Source organism: Oncorhynchus tshawytscha, linkage group LG26 (assembly GCF_018296145.1).
Source record: "Oncorhynchus tshawytscha isolate Ot180627B linkage group LG26, Otsh_v2.0, whole genome shotgun sequence".
Taxonomy (NCBI): Eukaryota; Metazoa; Chordata; class Actinopteri; order Salmoniformes; family Salmonidae; genus Oncorhynchus; species Oncorhynchus tshawytscha.
Genome location: NC_056454.1, coordinates 53,745,088 through 53,765,298, shown reverse-complemented (window position 1 = coordinate 53,765,298; position 20,211 = coordinate 53,745,088). Strand labels below are relative to the sequence as shown.

The 20,211-nt window shown below is 46.5% G+C and overlaps 1 protein-coding gene across 1 annotated transcript in view; it reads left to right on the top strand.

Moving 5' to 3' along the window:
• The window catches only part of si:ch211-45c16.2 (mitogen-activated protein kinase kinase kinase 13), a 125,983-nt gene that overhangs the window by 83,091 nt on the left and 22,681 nt on the right, over nucleotides 1-20,211 (top strand). Inside the window, exons 5-9 of the mRNA XM_042306845.1 lie at nucleotides 8,971-9,129; nucleotides 11,719-11,877; nucleotides 12,061-12,169; nucleotides 12,913-13,022; nucleotides 14,303-14,419. Coding sequence (XP_042162779.1) covers nucleotides 8,971-9,129; nucleotides 11,719-11,877; nucleotides 12,061-12,169; nucleotides 12,913-13,022; nucleotides 14,303-14,419 — 654 coding nt within the window. The remainder of the gene's footprint in view (nucleotides 1-8,970; nucleotides 9,130-11,718; nucleotides 11,878-12,060; nucleotides 12,170-12,912; nucleotides 13,023-14,302; nucleotides 14,420-20,211) is intronic.

Here is a 20,211-nt window from a genome sequence, read left to right as displayed (position 1 = left end):
GTAATAAAGAGATGGGGAGAGGTCTGGCTGTAATAAAGAGATGGGGAGAGGTCTGTCTGTAGTAAAGAGATGGGGAGAGGTCTGTCTGTAGTAAAGAGATGGGGAGAGGTCTGTCTGTAATAAAGAGATGGGGAGAGGTCTGTCTGTAATATAGAGATGGGGAGAGAACTGTCTGTAATAAAGAGATGGGGAGAGGTCTAGTCGTAATAAAGAGATGGGGAGAGGTCTGTCTGTAATAAAGAGATGGGGAGAGGTCTGTCTGTAATAAAGAGATGGGGAGAGGTCTGGCTGTAATAAAGAGATGGGGAGAGGTCTGGCTGTAATAAAGAGATGGGGAGAGGTCTGGCTGTAATAAAGAGATTGGGAGAGGTCTGGCCGTAATAAAGAGATGCTCTGCTTTTTTGACACCACACTTCACAAAGCAAGTTCTTCAGGCTCTAGTTTTATCTTGATTATTGTCCAGTCATGTGGTCCAGTTCTGAAGGAAAGACCTAGTTAAACTGCAGATGGCCCAGAACAGAACGTCTTGCTCTTCATTGTGATCAGAGGGCTGATATAAATACTATGCTGCCAGTCTCTCTTGGCTAAGAGTTGAGGAGAGACTGACTGCGTCACTTCTTTTTATAAGAAACATTCATGTGTTGAAAATCCCAAATTGTTTGCATAGTCAACTTACACACAGCTCTGACACACACACTTATCCCTTGAAAATAAAAGAGACCCGCACACTCTAGGAGCTCAGATGCAATAATTTAATTTACACACACTTATCCCACCAGACATGCCACCAGGGGTCTTTTCACAGTCCCCAAATCCAGAACAAATTCAAGGAAACGTACAGTATTATACAGAGCCCTTATTCCATGGAACTGCCTAGTCAAAGTCTCATCTCATATTACTCAAATAAACAGCAAACCTGGAAAACAGATAGAGCAACACCTCTCAACACAATGCTTCTCCCTCATGTGACCCACTTGTGTATCTGATAGATGCACCCACACGCGCACACTACAAGTGTAGTATTTTGTCTGTAATGTCTTTTTTGTTATGTCTCAGACCCCAGTTAGACTAGCTGTCTCCATGGTATCAGACCCCAGTTAGATTAGCTGTCTCCATGGTATCAGACCCCAGTTAGACTAGCTGTCTCCATGGTATCAGACCCCAGTTAGACTAGCTGTCTCCATGGTATCAGACCCCAGTTAGACTAGCTGTCTCCATGGTATCAGACCCCAGTTAGACTAGCTGTCTCCATGGTATCAGACCCCAGTAAGACTAGCTGTCTCCATGGTATCAGACCCCAGTTAGACTAGCTGTCTCCATGGTATCAGACCCCAGTTAGACTAGCTGTCTCCATGGTATCAGACCCCAGTTAGACTAGCTGTCTCCATGGTATCAGACCCCAGTTAGACTAGCTGTCTCCATGGTATCAGACCCCAGTTAGACTAGCTGTCTCCATGGTATCAGACCCCAGTTAGATTAGCTGTCTCCATGGTATCAGACCCCGGTTAGACTAGCTGTCTCCATGGTATCAGACCCCAGTTAGACTAGCTGTCTCCATGGTATCAGACCCCAGTTAGACTAGCTGTCTCCATGGTATCAGACTCCAGTAGGACTAGCTGTCTCCATGGTATCAGACCCCAGTTAGACTAGCTGTCTCCATGGTATCAGTCCCCAGTTAGACTAGCTGTCTCCATGGTATCAGACCCCAGTTAGACTAGCTGTCTCCATGGTATCAGACCCCAGTTAGACTAGCTGTCTCCATGGTATCAGACCCCAGTAAGACTAGCTGTCTCCATGGTATCAGACCCCAGTTAGACTAGCTGTCTCCATGGTATCAGACCCCAGTTAGACTAGCTGTCTCCATGGTATCAGACCCCAGTTAGACTAGCTCTCTCCATGGTATCAGACTCCAGTTGGACTAGCTGTCTCCATGGTATCAGACTCCAGTAAGACTAGCTGTCTCCATGGTGTCAGACCCCAGTTAGACTAGCTGTCTCCATGGTATCAGACCCCAGTTAGACTAGCTGTCTCCATGGTATCAGACCCCAGTTAGATTAGCTGTCTCCATGGTATCAGACCCCGGTTAGACTAGCTGTCTCCATGGTATCAGACTCCAGTTAGACTAGCTGTGTCCATGGTATCAGACCCCAGTTAGACTAGCTGTCTCCATGGTATCAGACTCCAGTTAGACTAGCTGTGTCCATGGTATCAGACCCCAGTTAGACTAGCTGTCTCCATGGTATCATAACCCAGTTAGACTAGCTGTCTCCATGGTATCATAACCCAGTTAGACTAGCTGTCTGCATGGTATCATAACCCAGTTAGACTAGCTGTCTGCATGGTATCAGACCCCAGTTAGACTAGCTGTCTGCATGGTATCAGACCCCAGTTAGACTAGCTGTCTCCATGGTATCAGACCCCAGTTAGATTAGCTGTCTCCATGGTATCAGACCCCAGTTACACTTGCTGTCTCCATGGTATCAGACCCCAGTTAGACTAGCTGTCTCCATGGTATCAGACTCCAGTAAGACTAGCTGTCTCCATGGTATCAGACCCCAGTTAGACTAGCTGTCTCCATGGTATCAGACTCCAGTTAGACTAGCTGTGTCCATGGTATCAGACCCCAGTTAGACTAGCTGTCTCCATGGTATCAGACTCCAGTAAGACTAGCTGTCTCCATGGTATCAGACCCCAGTTAGACTAGCTGTCTCCATGGTATCAGACTCCAGTTAGACTAGCTGTGTCCATGGTATCAGACCCCAGTTAGACTAGCTGTCTCCATGGTATTAGACCCCAGTTATACTAGCTGTCTCCATGGTATTAGACCCCAGTTAGACTAGCTGTCTCCATGGTATCAGACCCCAGTTAGACAAGCTGTCTCCATGGTATCAGACCCCAGTTAGACTCGCTGTCTCCATGGTATCAGACCCCAGTTAGACTAGCTGTCTCCATGGTATCAGACCCCAGTTAGACTAGCTGTCTCCATGGTATCAGACCCCAGTTAGACTAGCTGTCTCCATGGTATCAGACCCCAGTTAGACTAGCTGTCTCCATGGTATCAGACCCCAGTTAGACTAGCTGTCTCCATGGTATCAGACCCCAGTTAGACTAGCTGTCTCCATGGTATCAGACCCCAGTTAGACTAGCTGTCTCCATGGTATCAGACCCCAGTTAGACTAGCTGTCTCCATGGTATCAGACCCCAGTTAGACTAGCTGTCTCCATGGTATCAGACCCCAGTTAGACTAGCTGTCTCCATGGTATCAGACCCCAGTTAGACTAGCTGTCTCCATGGTATCAGACCCCAGTTAGATTAGCTGTCTCCATGGTATCAGAACCCAGTTAGACTAGCTGTCTCCATGGTATCAGACCCCAGTTAGACTAGCTGTCTCCATGGTATCAGACCCCAGTTAGACTAGCTGTCTCCATGGTATCAGACTCCAGTAGGACTAGCTGTCTCCATGGTATCAGACCCCAGTTAGACTAGCTGTCTCCATGGTATCAGACCCCAGTTAGACTAGCTGTCTCCATGGTATCAGACCCCAGTTAGACTAGCTGTCTCCATGGTATCAGACCCCAGTTAGACTAGCTGTCTCCATGGTATCAGACCCCAGTAAGACTAGCTGTCTCCATGGTATCAGACCCCAGTTAGACTAGCTGTCTCCATGGTATCAGACCCCAGTTAGACTAGCTGTCTCCATGGTATCAGACCCCAGTTAGACTAGCTCTCTCCATGGTATCAGACTCCAGTTGGACTAGCTGTCTCCATGGTATCAGACTCCAGTAAGACTAGCTGTCTCCATGGTGTCAGACCCCAGTTAGACTAGCTGTCTCCATGGTATCAGACCCCAGTTAGACTAGCTGTGTCCATGGTATCAGACCCCAGTTAGATTAGCTGTCTCCATGGTATCAGACTCCAGTTAGACTAGCTTTGTCAATGGTATCAGACCCCAGTTAGACTAGCTGTCTCCATGGTATCAGACCCCAGTTAGACTAGCTGTCTCCATGGTATCAGACCCCAGTTAGACTAGCTGTGTCCATGGTATCAGACCCCAGTTAGACTAGCTGTCTCCATGGTATCATAACCCAGTTAGACTAGCTGTCTCCATGGTATCATAACCCAGTTAGACTAGCTGTCTGCATGGTATCATAACCCAGTTAGACTAGCTGTCTGCGTGGTATCAGACCCCAGTTAGACTAGCTGTCTGCATGGTATCAGACCCCAGTTAGACTAGCTGTCTCCATGGTCTCAGACCCCAGTTAGACTAGCTGTCTCCATGGTATCAGACCCCAGTTAGACTAGCTGTCTCCATGGTATCAGACCCCAGTTAGACTAGCTGTCTCCATGGTATCAGACCCCAGTTAGACTAGCTGTCTCCATGGTATCAGACCCCAGTTAGACTAGCTGTCTCCATGGTATCAGACTCCAGTTAGACTAGCTGTGTCTATGGTATCAGACTCCAGTAGGACTAGCTGTCTCCATGGTATCAGACCCCAGTTAGACTAGCTGTCTCCATGGTATCAGACTCCAGTTGGACTAGCTGTCTCCATGGTATCAGACTCCAGTTGGACTAGCTGTCTCCATGGTATCAGACTCCAGTAAGACTAGCTGTCTCCATGGTGTCAGACCCCAGTTAGACTAGCTGTCTCCATGGTATCAGACCCCAGTTAGACTAGCTGTCTCCATGGTATCAGACTCCAGTTAGACTAGCTGTGTCTATGGTATCAGACTCCAGTAGGACTAGCTGTCTCCATGGTATCAGACCCCAGTTAGACTAGCTGTCTCCATGGTATCAGACCCCAGTTAGACTAGCTGTCTCCATGGTATCAAACCCCAGTTAGACTAGCTGTCTCCATGGTATCAGACCCCAGTTAGACTAGCTGTCTCCATGGTATCAGACCCCAGTTAGACTAGCTGTCTCCACGGTATCAGACCCCAGTTAGACTAGCTGTCTCCATGGTATCAGACCCCAGTTAGACTAGCTGTCTCCATGGTATCAGACCCCAGTTAGACTAGCTGTCTCCATGGTATCAGACCCCAGTAAGACTAGCTGTCTCCATGGTATCAGACCCCAGTTAGACTAGCTGTCTCCATGGTATCAGACCCAGTAGACTAGCTGTCTCCATGGTATCAGACCCCAGTTAGACTAGCTGTCTCCATGGTATCAGACCCCAGTTAGACTAGCTGTCTCCATGGTATCAGACCCCAGTTAGACTAGCTGTCTCCATGGTATCAGACCCCAGTTAGACTAGCTGTCTCCATGGTATCAGACCCCAGTTAGACTAGCTGTCTCCATGGTATCAGACCCCAGTTAGACTAGCTGTCTCCATGGTATCAGACCCCAGTTAGACTAGCTGTCTCCATGGTATCAGACCCCAGTTAGACTAGCTGTCTCCATGGTATCAGACCCCAGTAAGACTAGCTGTCTCCATGGTATCAGACCCCAGTTAGACTAGCTGTCTCCATGGTATCAGACCCCAGTTAGACTAGCTGTCTCCATGGTCTCAGACCCCAGTTAGACTTGCTGTCTCCATGGTATCAGACCCCAGTTAGACTAGCTGTCTCCATGGTATCAGACTCCAGTAGGACTAGCTGTCTCCATGGTATCAGACCCCAGTTAGACTAGCTGTCTCCATGGTATCAGACCCCAGTTAGACTAGCTGTCTCCATGGTATCAGACTCCAGTTAGACTAGCTGTGTCTATGGTATCAGACTCCAGTAGGACTAGCTGTCTCCATGGTATCAGACCCCAGTTAGACTAGCTGTCTCCATGGTATCAGACTCCAGTAGGACTAGCTGTCTCCATGGTATCAGACCCCAGTTAGACTAGCTGTCTCCATGGTATCAGACCCCAGTTAGACTAGCTGTCTCCATGGTATCAGACCCCAGTTAGACTAGCTGTATCCATGGTATCAGACCCCAGTTAGACTAGCTGTCTCCATGGTATCAGACCCCAGTTAGACTAGCTGTCTCCATGGTATCAGACCCCAGTAAGACTAGCTGTCTCCATGGTATCAGACCCCAGTTAGACTAGCTGTCTCCATGGTATCAGACCCCAGTTAGACTAGCTGTCTCCATGATATCAGACCCCAGTTAGACTAGCTGTCTCCATTAGCATCAGACCCCAGTTAGACTAGCTGTCTCCATGGTATCAGACCCCAGTAAGACTAGCTGTCTCCATGGTATCAGACCCCAGTTAGACTAGCTGTCTCCATGGTATCAGACCCCAGTTAGACTAGCTGTCTCCATGGTATCAGACCCCAGTTAGATTAGCTGTCTCCATGGTCTCAGACCCCAGTTAGACTTGCTGTCTCCATGGTATCAGACCCCAGTTAGACTAGCTGTCTCCATGGTATCAGACTCCAGTAGGACTAGCTGTCTCCATGGTATCAGACCCCAGTTAGACTAGCTGTCTCCATGGTATCAGACCCCAGTTAGACTAGCTGTCTCCATGGTATCAGACTCCAGTTAGACTAGCTGTGTCTATGGTATCAGACTCCAGTAGGACTAGCTGTCTCCATGGTATCAGACCCCAGTTAGACTAGCTGTCTCCATGGTATCAGACTCCAGTAGGACTAGCTGTCTCCATGGTATCAGACCCCAGTTAGACTAGCTGTCTCCATGCTATCAGACCCCAGTTAGACTAGCTGTCTCCATGGTATCAGACCCCAGTTAGACTAGCTGTATCCATGGTATCAGACCCCAGTTAGACTAGCTGTCTCCATGGTATCAGACCCCAGTTAGACTAGCTGTCTCCATGGTATCAGACCCCAGTAAGACTAGCTGTCTCCATGGTATCAGACCCCAGTTAGACTAGCTGTCTCCATGGTATCAGACCCCAGTTAGACTAGCTGTCTCCATGATATCAGACCCCAGTTAGACTAGCTGTCTCCATTAGCATCAGACCCCAGTTAGACTAGCTGTCTCCATGGTATCAGACTCCAGTTGGACTAGCTGTCTCCATGGTATCAGACTCCAGTTGGACTAGCTGTCTCCATGGTATCAGACTCCAGTAAGACTAGCTGTCTCCATGGTGTCAGACCCCAGTTAGACTAGCTGTCTCCATGGTATCAGACCCCAGTTAGACTAGCTGTCTCCATGGTATCAGACCCCAGTTAGACTAGCTGTCTCCATGGTATCAGACCCCAGTTAGACTAGCTGTCTCCATGGTATCAGACCCCAGTTAGACTAGCTGTCTCCATGGTATCAGACCCCAGTTAGACTAGCTGTCTCCATGGTATCAGACCCCAGTAAGACTAGCTGTCTCCATGGTATGAGACCCCAGTTAGACTAGCTGTCTCCATGGTATCAGACCCCAGTTAGACTAGCTGTCTCAATGGAATCAGACCCCAGTTAGATTAGCTGTCTCCATGGTCTCAGACCCCAGTTAGACTTGCTGTCTCCATGGTATCAGACCCAAGTTAGACTAGCTGTCTCCATGGTATCAGACTCCAGTAGGACTAGCTGTCTCCATGGTATCAGACCCCAGTTAGACTAGCTGTCTCCATGGTATCAGACCCCAGTTAGACTAGCTGTCTCCATGGTATCAGACTCCAGTTAGACTAGCTGTGTCTATGGTATCAGACTCCAGTAGGACTAGCTGTCTCCATGGTATCAGACCCCAGTTAGACTAGCTGTCTCCATGGTATCAGACCCCAGTTAGACTAGCTGTCTCCATGGTATCAGACCCCAGTTAGACTAGCTGTCTCCATGGTATCAGACCCCAGTTAGACTAGCTGTCTCCATGGTATCAGACCCCAGTTAGACTAGCTGTCTCCATGGTATCAGACCCCAGTTAGACTAGCTGTCTCCATGATATCAGACCCCAGTTAGACTAGCTGTCTCCATTAGCATCAGACCCCAGTTAGACTAGCTGTCTCCATGGTATCAGACTCCAGTTGGACTAGCTGTCTCCATGGTATCAGACTCCAGTTGGACTAGCTGTCTCCATGGTATCAGACTCCAGTAAGACTAGCTGTCTCCATGGTATCAGACCCCAGTTAGACTAGCTGTCTCCATGGTATCAGACCCCAGTTAGACTAGCTGTCTCCATGGTATCAGACCCCAGTTAGACTAGCTGTCTCCATGGTATCAGACCCCAGTTAGACTAGCTGTCTCCATTAGCGTCAGACTCCAGTTAGACTAGCTGTCTCCATGGTATCAGACCCCAGTTAGACTAGCTGTCTCCATGGTGTCAGACCCCAGTTAGACGAGCTGTCTCCATGGTATCAGACCCCAGTTAGACTAGCTGTCTCCATGGTATCAGACCCCAGTTAGACTAGCTGTCTCCATGGTATCAGACCCCAGTTAGACTAGCTGTCTCCATGGTATCAGACCCCAGTTAGACTAACTGTCTCCATGGTATCAGACCCCAGTTAGACTAGCTGTCTCCATGGTATCAGACCCCAGTTAGACTAGCTGTCTCCATTAGAGTCAGACTCCAGTAAGACTAGCTGTCTCCATGGTATCAGCTAGTCTAACTGGGGTCTGATACCTAACAGAGTTTAAACTCTTAAACTCTGTTAGTCAGCGGTATTCAAGTCTGTTAGTCAGCGGTATTCAACTCTGTTAGTCAGTGGTATTCAACTCTGTTACTCAGCGGTATTCAACTCTGTTAATCAGCGTTATTGAACTCTGTTAGTCAGCGGTATAAAGACGAAGACAGGAGGAATATGCTGTAGGTCGCTGTGACTTCCTGAACAGAATCATTACAATACAAAGACCACGTAGTGACCTGTCTGTCAGTTTGAAAGACCTCTGTCTGTCTGTCTGTCTGTCTGTCTCATGTTTTGGACAGCTGAGTCCTTTCACCACTGTATTTCTGTTTGAGTTTGTGCTCAGGTTTTATATTATGGACCAATGTTGTTGACCAATTCAGGTTGTGTGTTGAGGTTATAAGTTATTGCCCACATGTTTCCGCCACTGAGGTCCTACTGTGTATGATGTCATGATTCTCCTCTTCTATCTCAGTGTGCTGGTGACCCAACAAGACACCGTGAAGATCAGTGACTTCGGGACGTCCAAGGAGCTCAGTGATAAGAGTACTCAGATGTCGTTCGCTGGTACGGTGGCCTGGATGGCCCCAGAGGTCATCAGGAACGAACCGGTGTCTGAGAAAGTAGACATCTGGTGAGTACAACAATAAGTAATCAAAAGATAACCGTGGCGCACTCCCAGAAGCCTGGTGGGGGCGTAAAGAGAACCGTGAAGCCGGGTGGGGGCATAAAGAGAACCGTGAAGCCTGGTGGGGGCGTAAAGAGAACCGTGAAGCCTGGTGGGGGCATAAAGAGAACCGTGAAGCCTGGTGGGAGCGTAAAGAGAACCGTGAAGCCTGGTGGGGGCGTAAAGAGAACCGTGAAGCCTGCTGGGGGCGTAAAGCCCCTGTCAAATTCAGACCAACAAAGAGGTGTTATAGGTTCTCACTCTTAAATGTTGCATAAATCTTACTTCATTATTCAATGTTTTTAGTTGTTTTACTGCATCAGGGATAGCATACCCAGACGTTTCGGCTTTACATCCTTCTTCAGTGTGTAGGTACAATTTTCTTTAATTCAAAATAGCATTTGTTAAAGAACAACTGATGAGCTGCAGGTGCTTCTAATCAGGGTTGCAACTCATCAGCCAATCAGGGCCCCTCTGGTCTACCTGTATACCAATTAGTCACAAAGAGATACAGAATTATAGGTTCTAGGAGCGAACACGAAGGGCAACTCATAAATCAATCACCCCAGGTGTCCACTCACCTAAATACATCAATTCATGAGATAGCCGCAAAGGACATCAGGCACAGCCGTTCATAAATATGTGGGGCCAACTCATGAACGATATGTAGAATCCGTTACAGCCTTATTCTAAAATGGATTTTAAAATAAACATTCTCATCAATCTACACACACTACCCCATAATCTTAAAGTGAAAAATAGTTTTTTAGAAATGTTTGCAAATGTATTAAAAAAAAGAAATACCTTCTTACATAAGTTTTCAGACCCTTTGCTATGAGACTTGAAATTGAGCTCAAGTGCATCCTGTTTCCATTGATCATCCTTGAGATGTTTCTACAACTTGTTTGGAGTCCACCTGTGGTAAATTTAATTGATTGGACATGATTTGGAAAGGCACACACCTGTCTATATAAGGTCCCACAGTTGACAGTGCATGTCAGAGCAAAAACCAAGCCATGAGGTCAAAGCACTACACCAATCAGGCCTTTATGGTAGAGTGACCAGGCGGAAGACACTCCTCAGTAAAAGGCACATGACAGCCCACTTGGAGTTTTCCAAAAAGCACCTAAAACTCTCAGACCATGAGAAACAAGATTCTCTGGTCTGATGAAGTCAAGATTAAACTCTTTGGCCTGAATTCCAAGCGTCACGTCTGGAGGAAACCAGGCTCCGCACATCACCTGGCCAATACCAGCCCTAAGGTGAAGCATGGAGGTGGCACCATCCCTACGGTGAAGCATGGTGGTGGCAGCATCATGCTGTGAGGATGTTTTTCAGCAGCAGGGACTGGGAGACTATTCAGGATCAAGGGAAAGATGAACGGAGCAAAGTACAGAGATCCTTGATGAAAACATGTTGCAAAACGCCCAGGACCTCAGACTGGGTGAAGGTTAACCTTCCAACAGGACAACGACCCTAAGCACACAGCCAGGACCACACAGAAGTGGCTTCGGAAAAAGTCTCTGAATGTCCTTGAGTGGCCCAGACAGAGCCCAGACTTGAACCCGATCAAACATCTCTGGAGAGGCCTGAAAATAGCTGTGCAGCAACACACCCCATCCAACCTGACAGAGCTTGAGAGGATCTGCAGAGAAGAATGGGAGAAACTCCCCAAATACAGGTGTGCCAAGCTTGTAGCATCATACCCAAGAAGATTTGAGGCTGTAATCGCTGCCAAATATGTTTCAACAAAGTACTGAGCAAAGGGTCTGAATAATTATGTACATGTTATTTTTCTGTTTTTGTTTTTCATTAAAATTTGCAAAAACTTCAAGAAACCTGTTTTCACTTTGTCATTATGGGGTTTATTCATTATTTATTCATTATTGTGTGTAGATTGATGAGGAAAAATACATTATTTCATCATTTTTTAGTATACGGCTGTAATGTAGCAAAATGTGGAAAAAGTCAAGGGGTCTGAACACTTTATGCACTGTGGGGTTATGTTGGGAGGAAGTTAATATAGCACATAGTGTTTGTTAACCCTCTGTGTGGTTGGCAGGTTGTGTGGTATTATAATATGATAACCCTCTGTGTGGTTGACAGGTTGTGTGGTATTATAATATAATAACCCTCTGTGTGGTTGACAGGTTGTGTGGTATTATAATATAATAACCCTCTGTGTGGTTGGCAGGTTGTGTGGTATTATAATATGATAACCCTCTGTGTGGAGTACAGGTTGTTTGGCGTGGTGTTATATTATAATAACCCTCTGTGTGGTTGGCAGGTTGTGTGGTATTATAATATAATAACCCTCTGTGTGGTTGACAGGTTGTGTGGTATTATAATATAATAACCCTCTGTGTGGTTGGCAGGTTGTGTGGTATTATAATATGATAACCCTCTGTGTGGAGTACAGGTCGTTTGGCGTGGTGTTATATTATAATAACCCTCTGTGTGGTTGGCAGGTTGTGTGGTATTATAATATAATAACCCTCTGTGTGGTTGACAGGTTGTGTGGTATTATAATATAATAACCCTCTGTGTGGAGTACAGGTCGTTTGGCGTGGTGTTATGGGAGCTGCTGACTGGAGAGATCCCCTATAAAGACGTGGACTCCTCAGCCATCATCTGGGGTGTGGGTAGCAACAGCCTCCACCTCCCTGTTCCCTCCACATGCCCTGATGGGTTCAAGATCCTCATGAAGCAGACATGGTGAGATACGCAGATCTGAGATAAATATCACACACCCTGCAAATATTCTAGGTAATATCTTCCTGTATAATAACATGGATTCATGTAATCTTGCCCTCTCCTTCCTCTTTTTGGTTGGTCTCCACTCCACTCTCTTATTCTCCTCCCTCTCTCCTTGCTATTTGCCTTTCTCCTCCCCTCCAGGCAAGGGAAGCCCAGGAACCGTCCGTCATTCCGTCAAATCCTACTCCATCTGGACATCGCCTCAGCTGATATCCTGGGAGCTCCTCAGGAGACCTACTTCAAGTCTCAGGTGAGAACACAACCATTCTAATCCCCTAGTACACCTGTCCTTATAGACCATTCTAATCCCCTAGCATACCTGTCCTTATAGACCATTCTAATCCCCTAGCATACCTGTCCTTATAGACCATTCTAATCCCCTAGCATACCTGTCCTTATAGACCATTCTAAGCCCCTAGCATACCTGTCCTTATAGACCATTCTAAGCCCCTAGCATACCTGTCCTTATAGACCATTCTAATCCCCTAGCATACCTGTCCTTATAGACCATTCTAAGCCCCTAGCATACCTGTCCTTATAGACCATTCTAAGCCCCTAGCATACCTGTCCTTATAGACCATTCTAATCCCCTAGCATACCTGTCCTTATAGACCATTCTAAGCCCCTAGCATACCTGTCCTTATAGACCATTCATATCCCCTAGCATACCTGTCCTTATAGACCATTCTTATCCCCTAGCATACCTGTCCTTATAGACCATTCTAATCCCCTAGCATACCTGTCCTTATAGACCATTCATATCCCCTAGCATACCTGTCCTTATAGACCATTCTAATCCCCTAGCATACCTGTCCTTATAGACCATTCATATCCCCTAGCATACCTGTCCTTATAGACCATTCTAATCCCCTAGCATACCTGTCCTTATAGACCATTCATATCCCCTAGCATACCTGTCCTTATAGACCATTCTAAGCTATAGCCACCCTGTAGTGATATGTAACCCTGTGTGTCCTGTTCCTCCTGTGTCAGTCTGAGTGGAGGGAGGAGGTGAGGAAACACTTTGAGAAGATCAAGTCTGAAGGAACCTGCATCCACCGACTGGATGAGGAGCTGATCAAACGCAGGAGGGATGAACTCAGGTAGGAGAGAGAGAGTTTGTATATACAGGTGAAGTCAGGAAGTTTCCATACACCTTAACCAAATACATTTATACTCAGTTTTTTACAATTCCTGACATTTAATCCTAGTAAAAATGCCCTGTTTTAGGTCAGTTAGGATCACCACTTATTTTAAGAATGTGAAATGTCAGAATAATAGTAGAGAAAATGATTTATTTCAGCTTTTCTTTCTTTCCTCACATTCCCAGTGGGTCAGAAGTTTACATACTCTCAATTAGTATTTGGTAGCATTGCCTTTAAATTGTTTAACTTGGGTCAAACGTTTCAGATAGCCTTCCACAAGCTTCCCACAATAATTTGGGTGAATGTTGGCCCATTCCTCCTGACAGAGCTGGTGTAACTGAGTCAGGTTTGTAGGCCTCCTTGCTCGCACATGTTTTTTCAGTTGTGCTCACACATTTTCTATGGGATTGAGGTCCGGGCTTTGTGATGGCCACTCCAATACCTTGACTTTGTTGTCCTTAAGCCATTTTGCCACAACTTTGGAATTATGCTTGGGGTCATTGTCCATTTGGAAGACCCATTTGCGACCAAACTTTAACTTCCTGACTGATGTCTTGAGATGTTGCTTCAATATATCCACATAATTTTCCTACCTCATGATGCCATCTATTTTGTGAAGTGCACCAGACCCTCCTGCAGCAAAGCACCCCCACAACATGATGCTGCCACCCCTCGTGCTTCATGGTTGGGCTGGTGTTCTTCAGCTTGCAAGCCTCTCCCTTTTTCCTCCAAACATAACAATGGTCATTATGGCCAAACAGTTCTATTTTTGTTTCATCAGACCAGAGGACATTTAAGTATCTTTGTCCCCATGTGAAGTTGCAAACCGTAGTCTGGCTTTTTTATGGCGGTTTTTGAGCAGTGGCTTCTTCCTTGCTGAGCGGCCTTTCAGGTTATGTCGATATAGGAGTCATTTTACTGTGGATATAGATACTTTTGTACCTGTTTCCTCCAGTATCTTCACAAGGTCCTTTGCTGTTGTTCTGGGATTTATTTGCACTTTTCGCACCAAAGCGGCAGAACGCGTCTCCTTCCTGAGCGGTTTGTCTGTAAACAATTGTTGGGAAAATGACTTAGTAAGTAGAAGTCCTAACCGACTTGCCAAAGCTATAGTTAGTTAACAAGAAATGTGTGGAGTGGTTGAAAAACAAGTTTTAATGACTCCAACCTAAGTGTATGTAAACTTCCGACTTCAACTGTAGATAGATGTGTATTGAGTGTCCTGTCTCTCTCTCTAGACATGCCCTGGACATCAGGGAGCACTACGAGAGGAAGTTGGAGAGAGCTAACAACCTCTACATGGAGCTGAGTGCCATCATGTTACAGCTGGAGGTCCGTGAGAAGGAGCTCATCAAGTACGTATAGAATGGAACCTGTATCCTACTACATCGATGTGGTAAAGGAGTCCATGGAGACGTTCCATTGACCAGACTGGAACACATTCAACAAACTCTGATCTACCTCAGTTGAAATTAGTCAAATCTGTCACGATTGATATATTGTAACAGGCCCACAATGTTTTTACCAAAGTCCAATTTGGATATATTTGGCTGTTTTAGCTGCATAACATGTAGAAGTTGTCCCTTTTCAGGTTTAGAAGAAGTGACTGCTAAATGCAATCTCTGTTTCTCTGGTCAGAACTAGGAAGAACAGGAGGGTCAGAACCAGGAAGAACAGGAGGGTCAGAACCAGGAAGAACAGGAGGGTCAGAACCAGGAAGAACAGGAGGGTCAGAACCAGGAAGAACAGGAGGGTCAGAACCAGGAAGAACAGGAGGGTCAGAACCAGGAAGAACAGGAGGGTCAGAACTAGGAAGAACAGGAAGGTCAGAACTAGGAAGAACAGGAGGGTCAGAACCAGGAAGAACAGGAGGGTCAGAACCAGGAAGAACAGGAGGGTCAGAACTAGGAAGAACAGGAGGGTCAGAACTAGGAAGAACAGGAAGGTCAGAACTAGGAAGAACAGGAAGGTCAGAACTAGGAAGAACAGGAGGGTCAGAACTAGGAAGAACAGGAAGGTCAGAACTAGGAAGAACAGGAGGGTCAGAACCAGGAAGAACAGGAGGGTCAGAACCAGGAAGAACAGGAGGGTCAGAACTAGGAAGAACAGGAGGGTCAGAACTAGGAAGAACAGGAGGGTCAGAACCAGGAAGAACAGGAGGGTCAGAACCAGGAAGAACAGGAGGGTCAGAACCAGGAAGAACAGGAGGGTCAGAACCAGGAAGAACAGGAGGGTCAGAACCAGGAAGAACAGGAAGGTCAGAACTAGGAAGAACAGGAGGGTCAGAACCAGGAAGAACAGGAGGGTCAGAACCAGGAAGAACAGGAGGGTCAGAACCAGGAAGAACAGGAGGGTCAGAACTAGGAAGAACAGGAGGGTCAGAACTAGGAAGAACAGGAGGGTCAGAACTAGGAAGAACAAGGCGATATGCACAAGTTACGTCATCAGCAGGTGCAGCTGAACACTGTATGCTGGAAACACTTAATTTGTTATATTTTACTGAAACATAACCAATATTCGTTGAATATAAATACCAAACTTGTTTTTGCATGGATTCCGCGACACGGTTTGCTTTTAACTGCTAGGACCACTATTTCTTGTCCTAGAATACTGCTTAACCGAGACACTAAGCTGCAAGCTAACGAAGTTGGTACCGGATGAGTTTTGCTGCCCTCTGTCTGGAGAAATAAATGAATGGTTCCAGCGCCTTAGGAGCTACTAGACTTTCTTTTGGGACAATCCGGATCACTCAGAGTTTTCCAATGCCGCAATTGTTTGCTTGCCGAGGATTATAGGCTTGATGTGTCTTCCTTGATCACGCAGGTCGCCAGCCTACGTAAGAAACTGGAAAACGAAGAGTGGCGTGTTTACCTTTTCTACGCAGGTGTCTGGACGCCGTTCGCGCTTGTTGGGTGCATCTCTGGCCATCTCTGGCCAGTGTTGCCCGGAGCTCCCCCATCTGATAGTGGAGTTGAAGGAGCACAGCAAGAGGACCATGGCAATCAAAGATGGTCGCATGTCACGAGCCGTGGAAGCCGAAGACAGCAGCCTCCCGCAAAGCAGTCTACACTCCCAACGAGAGGCCAACAAACTAATAGTTTTGCCATCCTGGAGCCTGATCTACCTGCACCTTCGTCACTGGGAGTACCTGTGTCTGCGGCCACACTGCAACTCCTACGGTTTGGAAGTCAATGTCGGTAACCTTCTGTCCCTGCTCTGGATTCATTTTCGGGGTGGCAGGTAGCCTAGTGGTTAGTAATTAGCCTAGTAGCCTAGTGGTAGCCTAGTGGTTAGTTATTAAGGGCTAATAACCGTAAGGTTGCAAGTTTAAATCCCTGAGCTGACAAGGTACTCGACAAGGTTCTGCCCCTGAACAAGGCAGTTAATCCACTGTTCCTAGGCCGTCATTGAAACTAAGAATTTGTTCTTAACTGACTTGCCTAATTAAATAAAGACAAAAATTTAAAAACTGTCGGAGGCCTGCACCAGGTGCTGGGAGCAACGGGCTCAAGTTATCCCGTCTTTCGCACATCCATAAAGGCTTCTCTGAATCCTGTGACGCATGGGAGTGGATTGATTTCCTTGTCTTTCTCGCCAGCGAGGATTTTGGTAAGAAATGGGACCGTTCCCAGTGCAAAAACCATTTTCTATCCTGGAGCTCGAGTAAATGGCATTACTAAGCTGCTCCCGAATGTACTACGTCATGATATGGACATCGATTCTATCCTAGTCCATGTGGGTTTTAATGACATTGCTAAGCTGCTCCTGAATGTACTACACCAGGACATTGATTCTATCCTCGTCCATGTGGGTTTTAATGACTTCATGAAGAGCAGCTCTGAACAGTTGAAACTGAATTTTAAAGAGCTGATTCACTCTCTGCTTGACACTAATAAAAGACCCATCATATCTGGCCCTGTATCCTCTCTGAATCGTGGCATTGAATGCTTTAGCAGGATTCTTTCTCTTCACAACTGACTACGTGATTATTGCAGCTCAATGGGTGTAACTTTTGTTGGCAATTTCGATACCTTTTGGCAACAAAACATGTTTTATAAGGAGGATGGGATCCACCCAAATCATTCGGGTTCCTCGATCCTTTCACAGCATTATAAGGCTGCGTTGAGACAGTGACTTATCAATGACTCAAGCCCAGCTCAGTTAATCCCTACCATTGTGTCCCTGAGTTGTCATAAGGCTTCAGCAAATGTACATTATCCTAGGGGCGTTGGAAGACACAATGTAAGTAACCTTAATTTATGTCCCTCTAATTGCCCTGAATATCTCTGCTGATCCTACAGCTTTTGTATACAGCAATCAACCTGGAGGTATATTTTCTGGGTGATTTAAATACTGACTGGCTTTCATCAAGCTGCCCACTCAAGAAAAAGCTTCCACCTGTAACCAGAGCCTGCAACCTGGTTCAGGTCATCAGTCAACTACCAGGGTAGTTACAAACAGCACAGGAATGAGATTATCAACATGTATCGATCACATCTTTACTGCAGAAATTAGCTATAGTAGCCATATCTAGGAAAACCAAAGTTCCAAAGGCTGGGCCTAATATAGTGTATAAGAGATCATACAAGAAGTTTTGTAGTGATTCATGTTGATGATGTAAAGAATATCTGTTGGTACGAGGTGGATAATGAGGAGCAAACAGACGTTGCACTTGACAAATTTATGAAATTGCTTATTCCAGTTACTAATAAGCACCCATTAAGAAAATGACTGTAAAAACTGTTAAATCCCCTTGGATTGATGAGAATTTAAAATGTTGATGGTTTTTAATTTTTTTTATTTCACCTTTATTTAACCAGGTAGGCTAGTTGAGGACAAGTTCTCATTTGCAACTGCGACCTGGCCAAGATAAAGCATAGCAGTGTGAGCAGACAACACAGAGTTACACATGGAATAAACAATTAACAAGTCAATAACACAGTAGAAAACAAAGGGGGGAGTCTATATACAATGTGTGCAAAAGGCATGAGGACGTAGGCGAATAATTACAATTTTGCAGATTAACACTGGAGTGATAAATGATCAGATGGTCATGTACAGGTAGAGATATTGGTGTGCAAAAGAGCAGAAAAGTAAATAAATAAAAACAGTATGGGGATGAGGTAGGTGAAAATGGGTGGGCTATTTACCAATAGACTATGTACAGCTGCAGCGATCGGTTAGCTGCTCAGATAGCTGATGTTTGAAGCTGGTGAGGGAGATAAAAGTCTCCAACTTCAGCGATTTTTGCAATTCGTTCCAGTCACAGGCAGCAGAGTACTGGAACGAAAGGCGGCCAAATGAGGTGTTGGCTTTAGGGATGATCAGTGAGATACACCTGCTGGAGAGCGTGCTACGGATGGGTGTTGCCATCGTGACCAGTGAACTGAGATAAGGCGGAGCTTTACCTAGCATGGACTTGTAGATGACCTGGAGCCAGTGGGTCTGGCGACGAATATGTAACGAGGGCCAGCCGACTAGAGCATACAGGTCGCAGTGGTAGGTGGTATAAGGTGCTTTAGTGACAAAACGGATGGCACTGTGATAGACTGCATCCAGTTTGCTGAGTAGAGTGTTGGAAGCCATTTTGTAGATGACATCGCCGAAGTCGAGGATCGGTAGGATAGTCAGTTTTACTAGGGTAAGCTTGGCGGCGTGAATGAAGGAGGCTTTGTTGCGGGAATAGAAAGCCGACTCTTGATTTGATTTTCGATTGGAGATGTTTGATATGAGTCTGGAAGGAGAGTTTGCAGTCTAGCCAGACACCTAGGTACTTATAGATGTCCACATATTCAAGGTCGGAACCATCCAGGGTGGTGATGCTAGTCGGGCATGCGGGTGCAGGCAGCGATCGGTTGAAAAGCATGCATTTGGTTTTACTAGCGTTTAAGAGCAGTTGGAGGCCACGGAAGGAGTGTTGTATGGCATTGAAGCTTGTTTGGAGGTTAGATAGCACAGTGTCCAATGACGGGCCGAAAGTATATAGAATGGTGTCGTCTGCGTAGAGGTGGATCAGGGAATCGCCCGCAGCAAGAGCAACATCATTGATATATACAGAGAAAAGAGTCGGCCCGAGAATTGAACCCTGTGGCACCCCATAGAGACTGCCAGAGGACCGGACAGCATGCCCTCCGATTTGACACACTGAACTCTGTCTGCAAAGTAATTGGTGAACCAGGCAAGGCTGTCATCCGAAAAACCGAGGCTACTGAGTCTGCCGATAAGAATATGGTGATTGACAGAGTCGAAAGCCTTGGCAAGGTCAATGAAGACGGCTGCACAGTACTGTCTTTTATCGATGGCGGTTATGATATCGTTTAGTACCTTGAGTGTGGCTGAGGTGCACCCGTGACCGGCTCGGAAACCAGATTGCACAGCGGAGAAGGTACGGTGGGATTCGAGATGGTCAGTGACCTGTTTGTTGACTTGGTTTTCGAAGACCTTAGATAGGCAGGGCAGGATGGATATAGGTCTGTAACAGTTTGGGTCCAGGGTGTCTCCCCCTTTGAAGAGGGGGATGACTGCGGCAGCTTTCCAATCCTTGGGGATCTCAGACGATATGAAAGATAGGTTGAACAGGCTGGTAATAGGGGTTGCGACAATGGCGGCGGATAGTTTCAGAAATAGGGGGTCCAGATTGTCAAGCCCAGCTGATTTGTACGGGTCCAGGTTTTGCAGCTCTTTCAGAACATCTGCTATCTGGATTTGGGTAAAGGAGAACCTGGAGAGGCTTGGGCGAGGAGCTGCCGGGGGGGCGGAGCTGTTGGCCGAGGTTGGAGTAGCCAGGAGGAAGGCATGGCCAGCCGTTGAGAAATGCTTGTTGAAGTTTTCGATAATCATGGATTTATCGGTGGTGACCGTGTTACCTAGCCTCAGTGCAGTGGGCAGCTGGGAGGAGGTGCTTTTGTTCTCCATGGACTTCACAGTGTCCCAGAACTTTTTGGAGTTGGAGCTACAGGATACAAACCTCTGCCTGAAGAAGCTGGCCTTAGCTTTCCTGACTGACTGCGTGTATTGGTTCCGGACTTCCCTGAACAGTTGCATATCACGGGGACTATTCGATGCTATTGCAGTCCGCCACAGGATGTTTTTGTGCTGGTCGAGGGCAGTCAGGTCTGGGGTGAACCAAGGACTGTATCTGTTCTTA